The following is a 17,148-nucleotide window of genomic DNA, read 5'->3' as shown; positions in this document are numbered from 1 at the left end:
TTGAGTGTTGCAGTATTTCATGTCGCTAGACCACCTCTTCAGTGTAGGAAGGGGACCCCTCATCCAGCACAGTGCCACCACCCTTTTCGCAAGGAGCATGCCCATGCTCACCAGCTTCCTCACCGTGACGGGTATCTCCTTTGTGTATCCCATCAGTGCGAGGGCCGGGCTAAGGGTCAAGTCCACTACCTTGCTAAGTTCTGCAAATACGCAGGCCAAGTACTTCTGAACACCTGGGCACCACCAGGCTAAATGCAGGAAGTCCGCCACTGGCGCATGACATCTCTCACAGTGTGGCGTGTCCCGTAGGCCGTACCTGTGCAACCGTTCCGGCGTGTGATACACCCGCTGCAAGAATTTAAAGTGGATCAAACGGTGCCGTCCGTTCAGGGAAATGCGCCTGGAGGCCGCGCAGCAGTACCCCCACATGCCGTCATCAATTGGAGTCCCTAGGTCAGTCTGCCAGGCTAATCGCGCCCTAGTGTAGTGTAGTGCCGTGTGCTCATGGCCTATCCTATAAAGCCTAGAGATCAGTTTCTTCGGGTTCTCAGTATCTATGATGTATACTAGTTCCGGGACTTCAGGGGGTTCTTCCAGGTCGGGGCCCAATAGATCCAGCAGCGCACTCCTCACTCTATGATACTGGAAGCGTTGAAGCACTGAGGCACGCTCCCCCCCCGTGCGCGAGTTGATCCCACGTCTTCACCTTCCCTTGCACAAAGAGGTCACCCATGGTGCGTGCGCCTAATTCGTTGAGGGCCTTGTACACACCAGGCTCCACCAATGTTGGGAGCCATAGCGCCCATTGTATCGGCATGTTGGGTGCGTACATCAGTACTTTGTCTTGGCGCTGCAGTATAGAATGCCAGGCATGGTTAGTGGACAGGAGGGAGTCCAGCACTCCCACTCTGCGGTCCTTGGGTCCGCATATGGTTGCTGGAAGTGGGGTGGGATCCGCGAACAGCCACTCCAGGATCACATGCGGGATGTCCCGGTCACCATGAATCCAGGTGTGGAGATGGGAGGCCTGTGCAATCCTGTAGTAACGCTCCAGGTCTGGAGCAGCCAGACCTCCCTGCTCGTACGGTAATTGTAGCACCTTCCATTGCACTCTAGGTTGTTTACCAGCCCACGCCAATCTCACCAGTAATTTGTTCATGGTTGCAAAGAAAGCCTTCGAAAGGACCATCGGGAGGTTATTGAAGAGAAACAGGAATCTCAGGAGAATTACCATTTTCATCATGGCTATTCTGCCCATCAGTGACAGCGGAAGCTTAATCCAAATCTCCACGTCGTCTACAAGTTTACTGTAGGCTACCCCGTAGTTCTCCCTTAGCATCACATCAGGGTCTGTGTGGAGCATGATGCCCAAATACCTCACCGGTTCCGTGGACCATTGGAGCGGGTAATCCATCTCGAAAGGCTCGGTGATAGGGGTCAGCGGGAAGGCCACTGATTTTGGCCAGTTGACCTTTAGTCCCGAGAGTGCGCCAAACCTCACCACTTCCCTCAAGACCGAAGACAAGTTATTGGCCGGGTCTCTGATGTACAGCAGAGTGTCATCCGCGTACGTGGATATGCCAATCTTGTAAGTAGGGTAGTTGATGGCTTCGTAGGAGTGGTATTCCCGCATCGCGCACGCCAGTGGCTCCGCCACCAGTGCATATAGTAGGGGGGAGAGGGGGCATCCCTGTCTCGTGCCTCTGCTAATGGCAATCGGCTCCGAGACTGCGTCCCCTAGCCTGATCCTCGCCGTGGGCATATGGTAAAGCGCGCCCAGGAGTTGGAGGAATAGCTCCCCCAGTCCCAGCCTCTTCAGTACCCTACGCATGAAGGGCCACTCCACAGAGTCAAAGGCCTTCTCCATATCGAGGAACACCGCCACGGCTCTAGTATCATGCCTAGTGTGCTGCATGGCCCCCATGACAGTGCGGATGTTATAAGTGAGGTTCCTTGCTGGGATAAACCCTGCCTGCTCCGGGGCTACTAACTCCGGGGCTACCAGTGCCAGTCTGGTCGCCAGGACCTTAGCATAGAGCTTAGCGTCCACGTTCAGAAGGGAAAGGGGGCGGTATGAACCCGGAAGATCAGGGGGCTTGCCCGGCTTCAATATTGTGACGATGAGCGCCTCTCTCATCGAGGGCGGCATAGCGCCGTACTCGCATATCTCATCCAAGAGGGTGGAGAGGTAAGGCAACAACTTGTCCTTGTATGCCTTATAGAATGCCACCGTCAGTCCGTCTATCCCGGGCGCACTTTCGGACCTCATGGTGTCTAGCGCGTCCGATATTTCCTCACGGAGTATAGGGGACATCAGGAATTCCCTCTGCCAGTTCTCGAGGAACGGCATCTTAATATAGCCTAAATAGTTGTCGATTTGGTCTTCTACCCCAGTGATCTTGGTAGTATATAGGTCCTCATAGAATCTCCGAAATTCCGCCAGAATGTCCTCCTCCGTAGTGACTCTCTCCCCCCCCGGAGTTTGCAGTTCCGGGATTGTCTGCCTGCGCCTAGTGCCCTTCATTATCCTAGCTAGCAGTGCTCCAGGCCGTTCTCCTTCTCCATAAGAGCGCGCTGTCGCGTACTTTCCTAGGTGTCTAACCTCCCTATCCGCCTCCTCCTGAAACTCTTTCAGTAGGCCCTGCAAGGACTCATCCCCGAGTGGCGCCGGGTCCAGTAGCTGGCGGCGTTCGCAGTACGCAATCTGCCCCTCAAGATACTTAAGCCTGTTCCTAATAGCCTTGATGACACTGGAGTGTTTTGCCATGACTACCCCCCTGACGTAAACTTTGAATGCCTCCCAGACTGTCCCAAACTTGTCCACTGAGCCTACGTTAGTGGCGAAGTATGTATCTATGTCCTCCCCCAGGTCAGCCCTAAACGCCTCATCTAGTAGTGAGTATGGCGGGAAGCGCCACGTGAACGGAGGGATCCTCTGCTTGGGAGTGGTCAGTACTAGCACTACCGGGGAGTGGTCCGACAGGGTGCGGGGGAGCACCCTGCAGCCCAGGACCATGGGAAGCAGCGTGTGTGTGGACAGCCAGTAATCTATCCTGGTATGGATGTTATGGTACGCGGAGTAGTGTGTGTATCCCCCCTTGTCGATGTGCCTATCTCTCCAAACGCCTACCAGCCCTAGCCGCAACATTTCAGCCTGCATCTGCAGAGCGGCCGCCGCCGGGCGCCGGGAGGGGCCCGCCGACCTATCCAGCTCTGCATTAAATGTGAAGTTGAAGTCCCCCCCCAAAGCATTCTATCAGCGGGGCAGTCAGCGCAGTGGGCCGCCACCGCCGCATAGAAGTCAGGGGAATCGTAGTTCGGACCGTAGATGTTCATGACTAGAATGTCGTGACCCTTGCCCACGCACCTGCTCAACACAAACCGTCCTTCCGGGTCCGCTTTCAGTAGTGTGAGAGACAGCTTGGATTTCGGGTTGACCCATGTAAGAACCCCCCTTGCGTGTGTGGTGAAGCCCGCGTAAGTGGCGTTTCCCTGAAGCCCCCTATGCGTGAGCATGTTGCTGGTGTCGGGCAAGTGAGTTTCCTGCAAAAGCGCCAGGTCTATGTGGTGTCGGAGTAGGTACTGCAGCACCTTGCGGAGTTTTCGGTAATCATTTAGCCCCCTAACGTTCCATGTAACAGCCTTGAGAGTCTCTGTGTCACTCAGGAGGTCATCATGTGATGCATCAACCATAGTCCCTAAAGAAGCACATTAATGTCAAGGCCCTGCCATTCACCACCCCCCTCCGTCCATAGCATCCGCCTACGCCCTCCGAGGAGCACCACAGTTCAAAGCACAGTTTGGACCCCCCCCCCGAACAGTTCTGAACCCAGAACCCCCAACACCCCCCCACCCACAGACCACCAAGCCCAACCTGGTGTGACCGAGTCCTCCAACTCTCGCGTCCCCCCGCCTCCCACAGTCACCCAACCCCCAACCTGGTGTGACCGAAGTTCCAGTGCCCCTCCCCCCCCCCACATTCAGACCCATGCAACAATTCCCCATACCAGCTCGATCCGAGCCGTAATCGCAGTATGCGCCGGGGCAGAGGTAGCCTGTGTAGTCCTTTTGTCGTCCTCTTCCCCACTGGGACTATCAAACAGTGTCCTTCAGCTTGCCCCTTCGCCAGCGCCCCGTTAACAAGATTTAGCAGTGTCTGCTAAGCTCCACAGTTCACCAATGTGTGCGAGTGCTCACCCCTCCGTCCCCCCACACCCAGATTCTCCAGTACCCTCCTGTGTCTCGCATTTGGGGGCTAAGACCCGCCTAGGGCAGTTCCAGTAGCGCAAGCGCAGCCCCCCCAGTGGTCCCAGTACATATCACACAAATCTCACCCACAGGTCAACGTGTACCAGTCCAGGGCCTGTGGCAGTGCGCTCCGAGCGGCTATCTCCATTAGTCCAACGAGGGGAATCAGGGGTGCTGGAGCGATCAGTTAAACGGATTGCACTGCTTACCGCCCTCCGTTACTCAGTCCTGTTCCTCGAGGTCCCCATTACAGTTCCGTTCCGCCGTGTGTGGGCTCGGGCTCCCCCGGGCATCTTTCATCCAAACCTTCAAGGATTTTTGCAGTTCTTTGGGATCCGTGAAGAAATGCGAGTGCCCCTGCCTGTTGATGCGCAGTCTCGCTGGGTATAACATGGCGTAGTCCAGGCCCAGGTCTCTGAGCTGCTGTTTGTATGGAACAAATCTCCGTCTCTCCTCCTGTACCTTCGAAGTGAAGTCCGGGTATAGCGATATGTTCATTCCCTCGTACTGTAGTTTGCCCTTTTCACGGGCCGCTCTGAGGGCAGCGTCTCTATCCCTGTAATTTAACAATTTCGCTATAATCGGCCTAGGGTTGGCGCCCGGGGGGGGCCTCGGGCCGAGGGTGCGATGGGCGCGTTCCACTATGAACATTGGCGAGAAGGTGTCGTCCCCCAGCATCGTCTTCAGGAGCTTTTCAATAAACAGTTCCATTTTGCCCGTTTGGGTCGACTCAGCCACGCCCGTGACGCGGATGTTGGAGCGCCGGGAACGCGCCTCCAAGTCCTCCGACTTCTCCTGGATGACCTGAAGTAATCTACCAAATTGTTTGCGGTCCGAGTCCCACTCGGTTTGCGCCTCCTCCGCCTCAGTGAGTCTGCGTTCTGCCATGTCCAGCCTCTCCGCGTGCTTGTCCACTCGTTCTGTCATCCGGTCCATCCGATAGGCCAGTGCATCAATCTTGCTTCCAATGGCCGACATACCCTCCTGCAGCCCTTTCTCCATAGTGGTAAGCATCTCTTTTATCTCGGCGCATAGTGAGGGACTCCGGTCACCAGCCGTGTTCGGAGACTGGGCAGCCGGTTGTTCCGGTTCCTTCTGTCTTCTCTGCTCGAACGTCAGCTTCGTTTGCGTCCGGTCTCCCTTGCCCATTGTGAAGATTCGGGGAGGCAGTGGCTCTCTTCGACGGGGGACTCACTGTATGCCGGAGCTACGTGTTTGCACCCTCGCTGGCAGTGAGTGGCTGCAGTGGTGCTGTAAGCTGGGCTGCGTGGGGAGCGCGGCCTGCTGGGGCCCGGTGTCGCCACTTATGCCCGTGATTATCCTCCGGAATGGCCGGAAGGTCGCCCTCCAGTATCCCCAATGTGGCCCAGGGCAGCAAAAGAAGTCCGTTCTCGTGGGGGGAGACCTCTGCCCCCCGGAGGCTGCCCGCTCCCTGATCAAAGCCCAGCACTCCTCAGCTGTGGGGATGCATGCCAGGCTGGGGCCCGGGCCGAGCCTACCTTCGGGGTGTTCCGCGGTCGCCACGTGGTCCGCAACCGGCCCTGCAGTCGCACCGGTGTCTCCCTCGCTGCCCCCGCCGGCTCTCAGGTGTGTGTCAGCACCTCCGGTGCGCGGTTCCACAGCGTGGGGCAGTCGGAGGGCCAGTCACCGCCAGGTATCGTCAGACCCCCAGCCGTCCGCTCGCCTCTGCCGCACGTCGGGTGACGTCGCTCGGCCTCGCCGGGCAGGAAAGGCCGGGGATTCGGGCCTGGTCCGGCGTCAGTAGGGCAGTCGGGCAAAGTAGGGTTTCCCTAGGCCGATTTCCGCCAAAATTGCAGCCGGAGATCCGTTAGGGATAGGGGGGACGACGTCCGCTGGTTATTCGTGTGTGGCACTGCTAATAAAGGATTAATGCCGGATAGGTGGTGGCGCTGGCTCGGAGCTCCGCTCTTACGCGTCCGCCATTGACGCCGGCTAGCTCCGCCTATATATATATATATATATGAAAGGAAATATATAACAACAAAAAAAAAAATATATAATAGGGAGAGTGGGTAAGAGGTATATCTCACAGAGGGTGTTTAAAATTGGAAAAAATGGAGTAGGAAAACGAATTAAAGAAAAGGAGGGGGAAAAAAAAAAGAAGGGAAAAAGGGGAAAAAAAAATTAAAAAAAAATAAAATATGTATATATATGTATATAGATATATAATATATATGTATGACAAATGTATGTTATATGTATATATAAATGAAAGGAAAATTAAAATAATGGAACAAGAACTCTGACCCGAAAGTCATGTGGAAAGTTTTGTGATAAACTTTAGTATTATTACTCTCTATAATTATGACGGTTTCCCAAAAAAAAAAAAAAAAAGAGAGATCTTACTTAAGTATGCCGACCAATACTTTAACTATGTAACAGACCTGGGCAAAGGGAACTCCATAGAGAGACAAATCTGGCACCAACGGCCAGAACAACTAAGGGGGGGTTTTCCAGGGAGGGATGGGGGAGGGGAAGGGGTAAAATGATAAAATATCCTCACTGTTCAGTCACTGTTCCAAAATCACAATTTTCATTAAATATACTTTTATCTCTATTCTGTTTAATTTGCATTGGGAGATCCAACTCTCTATTGAGTTGGAATAGGGGTTTAGAAATTAGCTGATGGGAATAAAATTTTTGTCCTGGAATGTCAATTGCCTGCGTGTCAAGGGTAGGAGGTACAGAATACTGCAATACCTGAGGGACTCTCCAGCGCAGGTCATTGTCATTCAGGAAACACATCTCCTTCAACACGAAGTGAAGGATATGTTGAGTAGAATCAGATGGGTAGACTGTTTTATTTGCACTAACCATAATGCAAATATTCGTGGTATACTAATTATTTTTAAAAAGCAAGTAAAAGCTCAGATTATTACATATGAGGAGGATTTCAGTGGGAGATGGTTATACGCTAAAGTTAGTCTAGACAATAGTATATATAATTTGGTTGGTTACTACGGTCCCAACCAGGATGACCCCTCATATTTGAATAAAATTCACAGTCCGCTACTAACAACTCAAGGTCCAATAATTTGGATGGGAGACTTTAATGTGGTACTTAACCCAAAATTGGATAAATCCCCCAATTCAAAGGCACTAACTTTTAAGAAATCCAGGCAGGTATTGGGGGATGTTATGTCAGCACTCGGATTGGCAGATCCATGGAGGGAGAGAGCTGGGGAGGTACTCGGTGTATCATATCATAACTATAAATATAACCATAAGTCGAGAATTGATTACGCCCTTTTCAGTTATTCATTAAGAGATCCCCTAAAAGACTTAACATATTTGCCCTCACACTTATCGGATCACTCCGCTATATCTTTCTCTCTACAATCGGTCCAGCAATCCTCTCAGACTTTATGGTCATTTGACCGCACGATTCTCTTAGAGGAAGAGGAAATAGACCTCCTCATCCAAGAAACAAAAATTTTCATGGATATAAATATTAACTCTACTCAGCTAAATACAGTATGGGAGGCCTATAAAGCGTATTTGAGAGGCTATATTACCAACAGGGCCTCTTACAGAGGGAAAATTTATAGAGCAAGGATCGCCAATATCGAAAACGATATTGCATATTTGGACCAACGTATTGGTTCCGGAAATGCGACTAATACAGAACTAGAACAGCGTAAAGACTTAAAAGAGAAGCTAGAAAGCATTCTTCAGGAAAGGGTTGCACTGAGATGGGAAGTAAGTAAGCTCTCCAACTTTGAATATGGTGAGTCCGCAGGTAAGGTCCTCGCCTGGAAAATTAAATCGGAGCAGGCAAAAAAACATATAAAACATATTATTGTAGAGGGCGAGACATTGGAAAGATCGTCTGTTAAAGAAATTGGAAAAGCTTTTTTGGAGTTTTTCCAACAAATATATAAGGAAGAAACTTTGGAGGACCCCATCTCAAAACTTAGATGGTTGGAGAAGATTACTCTTCCGACTCTCAGCCCTGAACAAAGAGATCGTCTCGATAGGCCCATTTCAGAGGAAGAAGTGAGGGAAAGCATCAAAAAGGTGAAGAGGGGTAAGGCAACTGGCCCGGATGGTCTACCTGGTGAACTATTGCGGGTCGTAGCACCCGAAATAGTCTCGGTGTTGACAAGACTCTTTAATGATATTCTAATAAACGGTGTGACTCCTCCTAAATCATGGGGCGAGGCGATTATTGTCCTGATTCCGAAACCCGGGAAAGATCCAACCAAGTGTGGCTCATATAGGCCAATCTCGCTTCTAAACAGCGATTATAAGATCTTTGCAGCGGTGTTGGCGAATCGGTTGGGAAGGGAGGCTGGCTCAATAATCCACACTGACCAAAAGGGTTTCATAAAAGGTAGACAACTTTCAGACCTTACCTACGACTTAATTGGGGCAGTGGATATCGCCTCTACGTTCTCTCTTCCTTTGGCCATTATGACCCTCGACGCTACCAAAGCCTTCGACCGTGTAAATTGGGCATACTTAGCTGAAACCATGAAGAAATTCGCATTTGGTCCAAATTTTCGGAGATCAATTGATCTCTTATATGCAAATCCTAGTGCAAGGATTATGGTTAATGGCGTATGTACCGAGCCCTTTTTGATTACTAGGGGGACAAGACAGGGATGTCCCCTGTCCCCTTTACTTTTTAACATATACATTGAGCCACTTGCACAATCTTTTAGGGACGACTCAAGAATTTCCCCATTTAAATTTGATGGTTGGGAAAGGAAAGTAGGGCTATACGCCGACGACATTGTAATCTACACCAGTGATCCAGTAAATGCTTTTCCCATAGTGGTAGAAAAAGCTAAGGAATTCGGAACTATATCAGGCTACGACATCAATGCTGATAAGACTGAGTTAATGACATGGAACATTGCCAATCCGGGTGTTGGGGTGACGCCCTCAACTAGCTCAATACGTTACCTCGGAGTTAAAATAACACAAGACATTGAAGCCTTAGCAAAAGCAAACCTAGACCTGGTTGCCAAAGAGTGTAGGGCCCTTCTGAGATCCTGGGTAGGTCTTAGACTTTCAATTTTTGGGAAGGTTAACATAGTAAAGATGTCTATCCTCCCGAAACTGACTTTTATTTTCAACACAATTCCTATTGCATTTGACCCCAAGCAACTTCTTAAGTGCCAACAAGAAATAAATTCTTTCATCTGGGGCTATAAATCCACGAGGTTGGCTTGGAAAAAACTGAGGAGGAGGAGGGAGAAAGGGGGATTGGCCCTCCCAGATTTGCAATACTATTCTTGGGCGTTTCAGCTTTCCCATTCAAGAATGCTATTGAAGTCACCAGATCTTACTTCAAATGGGAAGCTATTTAGAGCTATGCTGGTAGGGGCAAACCTCCCATTAGATGGGTTTTTATTCAAGTTCGGAGATCGAAAGTTTTTCAAGAAGGTGAGGCTGAAGACCCTACTATCACAATTAAAGTCATGGGTACAAATTAGACGCAGAGTGGGGTTGGCCTACTATTCTAATTATGCTCAAATTTGGGACTCCCCCGGGCTGCCAATGTGCCTACAGGATTCTCTGGCAACCCCCCTAATCACAGCTGGGCTTTCTAGATGGGGTGAACTGCTTTGTGGAAACATCTTGATACCGTGGGAAGTTCTTAGGGAGAAAGTAGGGCCGACACTGTCAAGATTTAAATACACACAAATTAGCAGCTGGGCCAGAGAATTAATCAGGAAGGACCCTAATACTGGGAAAATCAGTCCTTTAGAACAACGGCTAGTCGAAAAACAGATAGGAGGTAAGGAGGTGGCTCTTTGGTATTGGTCCATACTGGAAGAGATAGATGGGGATTTTCAACTTCCAAGGGAGATATGGGGCAGAGAAATTGAGGAATTGGACGAGGATAGTTGGATAGAATCCTTTACCCTTCTGTATAAATTGGTAAAACCCGCTTGGCTTAGACGAAATCACCTGTTCACTTTACACCAGGCATATCTTACCCCTTTACGTCTATCCAAATATCAAGAGGGGAAATGTTGTAATAAATGCCAACTGCCAGCAGCTTCCGACATACACATGTTTTGGGACTGCCCCCAAATAGCTACCTATTGGATGAAGATCAAAGTAACTTTGGACTCAATTATCAAAACCAACATTTCCTTATCCCTACCATTTGTCATTCTTGGCTTCGACCGGAACATCACTGGGGCAGCACGGTCATTTTTGTTCTATGCCATCCTGTTGGCAAGACGGCAGATATGCATGCATTGGGTGGATATCACCCCTCCCACTCACTCAGCATGGCTAACCTCATTATACGAAACCTCAAAGGTTGACTTGAAAAGATCATGTAGAGTCCAGAACCTCACATTCTGGAAACTTTTGACAGAGTGGAAGTGAAGCCCTTTTGGGTTTTTTTTTTTCTCCCAAATATCCGATGATTAAGCCCATCTACTCAACAATTCAGTATTATGGTCTGCCTAGATTTCGACATGTATATACTGACTTCACTGTCACGAAATTGCCTTGAGACATCGTCACAAGATATACGGACGTTCAACCAACCCATAAAAATCTCTGCCTAACTGTGTAGCGGCTCAATTTCCAGGGCATTGCTCCCAATGGCGGTGAGCTGGCTGGGTGGTTAACTCCACATCTAAGGGACGTGTGTCGGGCAGATGAGGATAAAAAAAAAAAAAAAAATTTTAAGAAAAAAATGTGAAAGAAAAAAAGAAGAAATTAAAAAAATAAGAAAAAAAAAAAAAGACAGCGATGACTCAGTCCTTTTCTGCAAATAACATGAAATTGCTTTAATGAGGAAACTTTTTCCAGTTCCTGCTTCTCCACTCACGTACAGTCGGACAGGCTTCAACGACGTACATGAGCACTGTTTCTTCTCATGACTTAATCCATGATCAATTTGGTTGGTAACTTCGTCATATATTTTCCTCTGCTCAACGTTGAGTTGTCTTTCCAAATCTTCTAAGTTAACCGCATCTTCCTGAGCATGTGCCATGGCTCTTTCCACTTCAATCATGGCAGTGGCAGCTTCATTTTCGATAACTGGTCCTCCTAGTGGATCCTGACTCAATGAAGTGGAACTCTGACTGTCCTGAGAACTGTCTCTTGCAATCTCGGCTGCAATTGTTGCTTCCTGCTCGATTTCTGCATTCAACATTTCTAGATATTTTGGAAAAACAGGACATTCTATGGACTCCTTGGCTGCATTGAAAGAATCTTCATAACAGAGGAAATCTCCAAGCAGTTCCTCTTCTGCACGCCAAGGCTTGAAAAGTTGCAAAAGAGCTAAATAGAAAAACTCTTTTCTTTCAGGAGATTCGCAATTCAATTTTCGATGATTAACCAATTGGCATTTTCTTTGCTTGACCAGACATCCCTCACTTCCAATTACAGCATACACTCCTTTATCAATATCTTCTTTGATGTTCCTCTTGAATATGTAATTTTGTAGAACCTCATACAGACAAACATTCTCGAGATGACTGCTTCTATTTGGATAATATGTATCCAACATGTTGGTCTTCAAAATATCTGTACTGTTTGGCTCCTTATCCGCCAAATACTCAATTTCCCGTACAGGTTTCAGAACTTGATTACGTGTTGCAGCAAGACCAAGACTCACCCAAATTATACTCCTAGATTTGGCATAGAGACTTGCTGAAGATAACCGATCAGAACATTCGTATGCTCCGATGTCTCGATGCGACAAAAAAAAAAAAAGATATACCCCAAATATCCAGACCTATTGATATGTATGTGTGTGCACTATTTCTATAGCGGAACCCTATGCAAGAAGCTGCAGAGCGCACTACAGGGTCAATGACGGCCATTAAGGCCATGAGAGATGGGCGAGGAAGCCGGTTAGTGGATGGTTAATACATTGTGATCTCTTTTTTATTTTTTGTATGAAAATGCTTTATTAAAGAGTAAAAAACAAAACTTTTACAACAAAGGAAAAACATCATTGTCAATCCAAGCAAATATTGACATATAATATGGGCTAATGCACAAATCTAATAAATAGAAGGGAGAAAACAAACATATAAAAACCATGTGAAGTAAACCTAGCATATAATAATAAACGATGAACGTAAACTTGAATTGAAATATATACCTAAAATGCTGAGAACAAAATGCATTTAAACATTTTCTTATAAAAAAGAAAAATCAGTAAAAGAAGTTAGAAGAATAACGTTGTCACCTTTTAAAAAGGTGAACATTCAACTTTTACCTAAATTGAAGCGGGGTGGGAGCAGTCCTGGGGATACGGGGATGTTTGTCCCGATGCTGGGTCCATAGATGGAAAAGGCCTGCAGCCGTCTCTTGCTTTTTTTTTTTTTTACAGCCAGATGGTTCAACAGGTTAGTGTCACCGCTGTACAGCTAGACTTTCTGATTTTTTTCCAATGTATTGAACAAAGTCCTTGCACTGGTGGGTCATCAATGTGACTCCCGCCACCCTGTGATCTTCCCCCCACCTTCTCGCTCCCCCAATTTGTTATCATAGCTATGTTGTGTTTAAACTTGTGCAAAATCTGATTACAAAAATGAATACAATATTGGGTCTGTGGTCTTTCTTTCATGTAGAAGGTAATTCTAACACTTAAACTAAGCCTGGTTCTAAAATTGGGCATTTTGACTTTCACTTGAAGGACACCTGGGGATAAAAGTATGATCTGGGACCTTTTGGGGGACTCTAAATGATCCTCCTAGTATGGAAATGTGGTTTTGTTTTACCTCACTCACTCATTAATTCTTTCTCTGTATTGAACACCGAATAATTCACATACGTTTTTCTGTAGTCTGCACTGTAATGTTCTGAATGTTGAATGCATTCTCAACTTTATATCTGTTTATATTCCTTCTAAGCACATTACCACCCTCATCGGAGGGTTTCTGAGCACCCTTTGTTTTGCAAGTTATTAGTTATCTAGAGTGCCCTAATATTCCAGCCTCTAGCGAAGGAAGAGGCGCTAATCTAGGTACTGACATGGAGGCTGCCGTGAACGCCAAACCCCTGTCACTGACTGAACTTGTATCCTCTGCAGGCCACGGGGACCACGTCAAGTGCTTCTACTGCGACGGAGGCCTTCGTAACTGGGAGGTGGACGATGACCCCTTGATCCAGCACGCCAAGTGGTTTCCCAGGTAAACTGATTTTAAGCCAAATATGAGATGTGGTTGGTTGTGGTGGAGAGTGCCGGCCCCATCACTGGGGCATTTCCCGGCCAGCACCTGCTTCCTGAGCTCTCCATTGGATGCCCCTATGCGCGAGCCTTCTGGGTTTGCGTCGTCAGATTTCAACGATTGCAATTCTAATTCCCCCCCTCCTTGTTGACATGACTTGATTTTGTGAACTCTGATACCAATGGCAACAAGTCATTCTTTTACACTAAACAAACATGGGGACTGGGTGAGAAGAAACAGAGGGTCACTTGGACAAGACTCCATCACACTGGTCTCTATTCCCTGAAGCAGTAATGGCTGTATGTCTGCCTTTTATTGTCCTCTGTGGCAAAGGTGGGGGCAGTTGGGGGAAGGAACACTGACAACAGAAGTAGGGAGGGCTGTTGAGGGGCAAACCTGGACAACAAGTGAGGACTGGTGGAGGCAAGCAACTTGAAGAATGGAGGGAGAGGGCGGTTAAAGGGTAAGAAGATGGACAGTGGAGAAGGGGAGAAGTGCAGGAGGGGGCCAGCTGAAAGAGACACTCTGGTAGACTGCTTAAACACAAAGAAAAAAGTTGCACCTACAAACATGAGCAGCGGAAGGAGATCAGAAATTCACCCACACTCCAGGGGAGTGACAAACTCAGTGGAAGGAATATGACAGCACCTGACCAATAAGAAGCCAGGAAATAAGTGAGCCTGAAGCCAGCCAGTGGTAAGCAATGGGCGGTCTCTAAGCCCATTGATTGGAAATGAAATCTATTAGAGACAGCTTGAGCGCTGCCTAGGTGAGACACCAGCTTTGAGCGACATCTCTCCCTCCACGCTTCAAGCGAGTCGCTTCTCCTGTTCAGACAGATTTTTAAGAGGTGATGAGAGCAGTCTTGTGGAATATCCACTCCTTTCACTCCTTGATGCTGCTTATAAAATCTTTGCACGGCCCTTACTGCAAGCTGTTGAGACTTTGGTAACACTGTAGGGTTAAACCTAAGAGCTGTGGGGTTTAGACCCCACAATCTACTGTTGGCCACTCATCTGCTTGAATTCTATCTTGTGTAGAGCTTCAGGTTCGCAAACAGGGGTCTCTTTTAATTTCCTTCCACACAGACTGGCTCAAGTCCATGTGGGCCCCTGGGAGGACGGAACCACTAGGGTAAAGGTGCGTAAGTCCCAAACAGTGTGTTTAATGGATGGTGTACCTGCATCGCTCTCCAGCCAGGCTAATCCTCCATGGTTGAGGGGACCGCTGTCCCCAACTGATCCTATGGCCATGATTGGCTGTCACATGTCACGCTCCTGGTCTTAAACACTGACCACTGGCCCCGGAGCCCTACTGCTTAACAAGATAATGAGCAATTGTATCCATGCAAGACTTGGTAGATATGAAACCAATCAAACTGATGTGTTAATGGTGTAAAGTATGAGGTGGTTCCAAACATCAGGGTTTTAACAACAAATTGTGTTTCAAAATATGTAGACCACATTGTTTTTGCAAAGGTAGAAAATTCTGTTTTATTAGGTTTTAACCGCAGTTCAATAGTTGCACTGCTCCAGTGAGACTCCCTGGCTAAAAGTGCACCAGTTCTTCCTTCTGGGAAGCCAGGATCAGCTGCAGAGTTTGACTACAAGAGGTTTGAAGGCTGGGCATTTACCTGCTCCCTTGGACTTCCAGCAGCTTTAGGCATAGGAAGCCCCCTTGTATGGAGTGCCCTTGCAGTACAGAAGGGAGAAGGCATTCATTCATTTTATTGCATTTCTGACCAGAGAAGGCACTTTAAGTTTAGCAACAGTGTTTGAATGACTGTCTTTCAAGAGCACTTGACCACTACTGTGTGCACTTTAAAGAAGCAAGTGCTGGGAAGCAAGATTGCGGTCACTCGGGAAGGAATGTTCATTTAAGAAGCAACTGATCACCGAGAAGTCACTGACTAGTTATGAAGTTTTAACTTCAAACCAGCGTCACCAAGGGTTACTTTTCTGGCCTGGTGCATTTTGTAATGGTTGTCATATGAAAAGATTCTCCAGAGGGTTTTGTTGCGGACTTGTTCCCACCTCACACGTGTGTCCACTTAAGGCTCTTGTGCACCCTGGAGCTGGGCGAGTAAGATGGAGTTTAACCGGTTACCACAGAGAGGGGTTCCCCTCCAGTCACTATCCATGCAGTGAGATTTCTTTAATTTGTGCTGTAATGTTACCATATGAGTACATTCAACGCTGGATGTGATTACACGGATACGAAGGCTAGAACTGTTTTGTAGTAAAACGTTCTACTGTTAGGTAAGGTAAATGTTGATTAAATTCTAGGCCATGTTTTTGGATCTAGTACATTTCCACAGTAACCAGTGCATCATAGTCCCTTTCTGGCTGCATCTCCCTGGTGCACATTGTGAACGTTTCTGTCACTTGGTGGGAATTTTAAAAGCTGTTTCTATCCCGGCTCGTCTACTCCCTTAGGTGTGAGTTCGTGCAGCATGTCCTGGGGGAGTCTTACATCGCCGGCGTCCAATATCGGTACTTCGGAACACCGGAAGATCAGGTAAGGTGCATGGTCTGTCGGGGAGCTTGTTTATTGTGCAAAGGTGGGGGGGGCTCACCCTTCAGAGTACAAGGGATAGAGGGAGAAGGGCACCTGGGTACTCTGGGTAGAATCTGGTTCAAACTGGTTCCATCTGATGGTGACTCCTTGGACAATGCTGTATCCCTGCCTTTTGCACCTGAGCTGGTGATACTCACCTCACTTGCCCCCTGCACCTCGCTTCCATTGGCATTCCATTTGAAAGTGGTCGCATGGCACAATAATGGGTACTGTCCTTTTTAGTGAACTTTTTGTGCCAAGCAATCCATGTCTAAATCCTCAAAGGCAGTCTTGTGACGCCAGAAGGTTCTTTTATTTTTTGGCTGGTTTGCTAGTGGGATGAGGGTAAGTAAGTTGGTTTGCCCAAACCTACTTACCCTCTGGAGACAAGGAGGGTTGGATTAAAGAAGTGCAGGTAAAGCCTGGGAGTAGGCCTTGGCAGTAGCTGCTCTGTTGTACTGCCCTGGGTGCCACACATTCACATCTGTCTGGGCAGCTGGTTCAAGATGCGCTCTGTCTAGTGACTATCTTGTCTCTTTTAGCAGGTTGTGCAGGAGACAGAGACCAGCCCGCCGCAGCACCGAGGTGAGTCCATGGCCTGCGCAGCAGTGTTGACGCATCTCATCCTGCTTGTTCCTTGGTAGCCCTGACCGTGGCCCTGTTCTGGGCTCGCTGTGAAGCCAGCAGGTGGACCTGCTGAGGTGTCTCCAACCAGTTCAAGCAGTGTTGATCAAGAGCTCATTGGTGTTCATCCGTACAAATGTTAAACAGAAGTCCTTTAACTAGATTCACTCTCTCGAGCAGGAGGTGAGCTGTCTCTTTAAATGACCTCTGGCAAATACCTGTGGACCATCTGATTGCCCATTGTGTGGAATTAGTCATATGGGCGAAGGAACCCCTCCTGATGACTTAACACTTTACTTTGAAGACACAGCCTGGACCGGTTCCCACCAGAAGCACCTGTAGGTCTGTCTTGAGAGAGCAGTAGATCGCCTGACTACGTTTTAATCAGAAAAGTGACTGACTTCTGACCATGTTGAACTGTAGTCAGCGGTCCTTTTCCTTCTGCTCACCTGTGAGGAGAGAACAGATTGCAGAGATGGATTGGGATGGATGGAGACACAGGGGGTCAGAACTGTCCCTCTGGGAATAATCCTTGAAAACCAAT

At 48.2% G+C, this 17,148-nt stretch overlaps 2 protein-coding genes across 3 annotated transcripts in view; both read left to right on the top strand.

The window, feature by feature from the left end:
- LOC147678794 (baculoviral IAP repeat-containing protein 7-B-like) overlaps positions 1-17,148 on the top strand; it is a 48,714-nt gene that overhangs the window by 24,541 nt on the left and 7,025 nt on the right. For both annotated transcript variants that reach the window (XM_086946638.1, XM_086946639.1), the window contains exons 2-4: positions 13,286-13,385; positions 15,860-15,941; positions 16,523-16,565. In XM_086946638.1, coding sequence (XP_086802764.1) covers positions 13,286-13,385; positions 15,860-15,941; positions 16,523-16,565 — 225 coding nt within the window. The remainder of the gene's footprint in view (positions 1-13,285; positions 13,386-15,859; positions 15,942-16,522; positions 16,566-17,148) is intronic.
- The window catches only part of LOC147678795 (baculoviral IAP repeat-containing protein 7-B-like), a 135,037-nt gene that overhangs the window by 110,870 nt on the left and 7,019 nt on the right, over positions 1-17,148 (top strand). The gene's annotated exons all lie outside the window — the stretch shown is intronic.

The sequence above is a fragment of the Lissotriton vulgaris genome, chromosome 12 (assembly GCF_964263255.1).
Source record: "Lissotriton vulgaris chromosome 12, aLisVul1.2, whole genome shotgun sequence".
NCBI classification, from domain to species: domain Eukaryota; kingdom Metazoa; phylum Chordata; class Amphibia; order Caudata; family Salamandridae; genus Lissotriton; species Lissotriton vulgaris.
The sequence above is the reverse complement of the archived record's forward strand: the minus strand, read 5'-3'. Positions and strand labels throughout refer to the sequence as shown.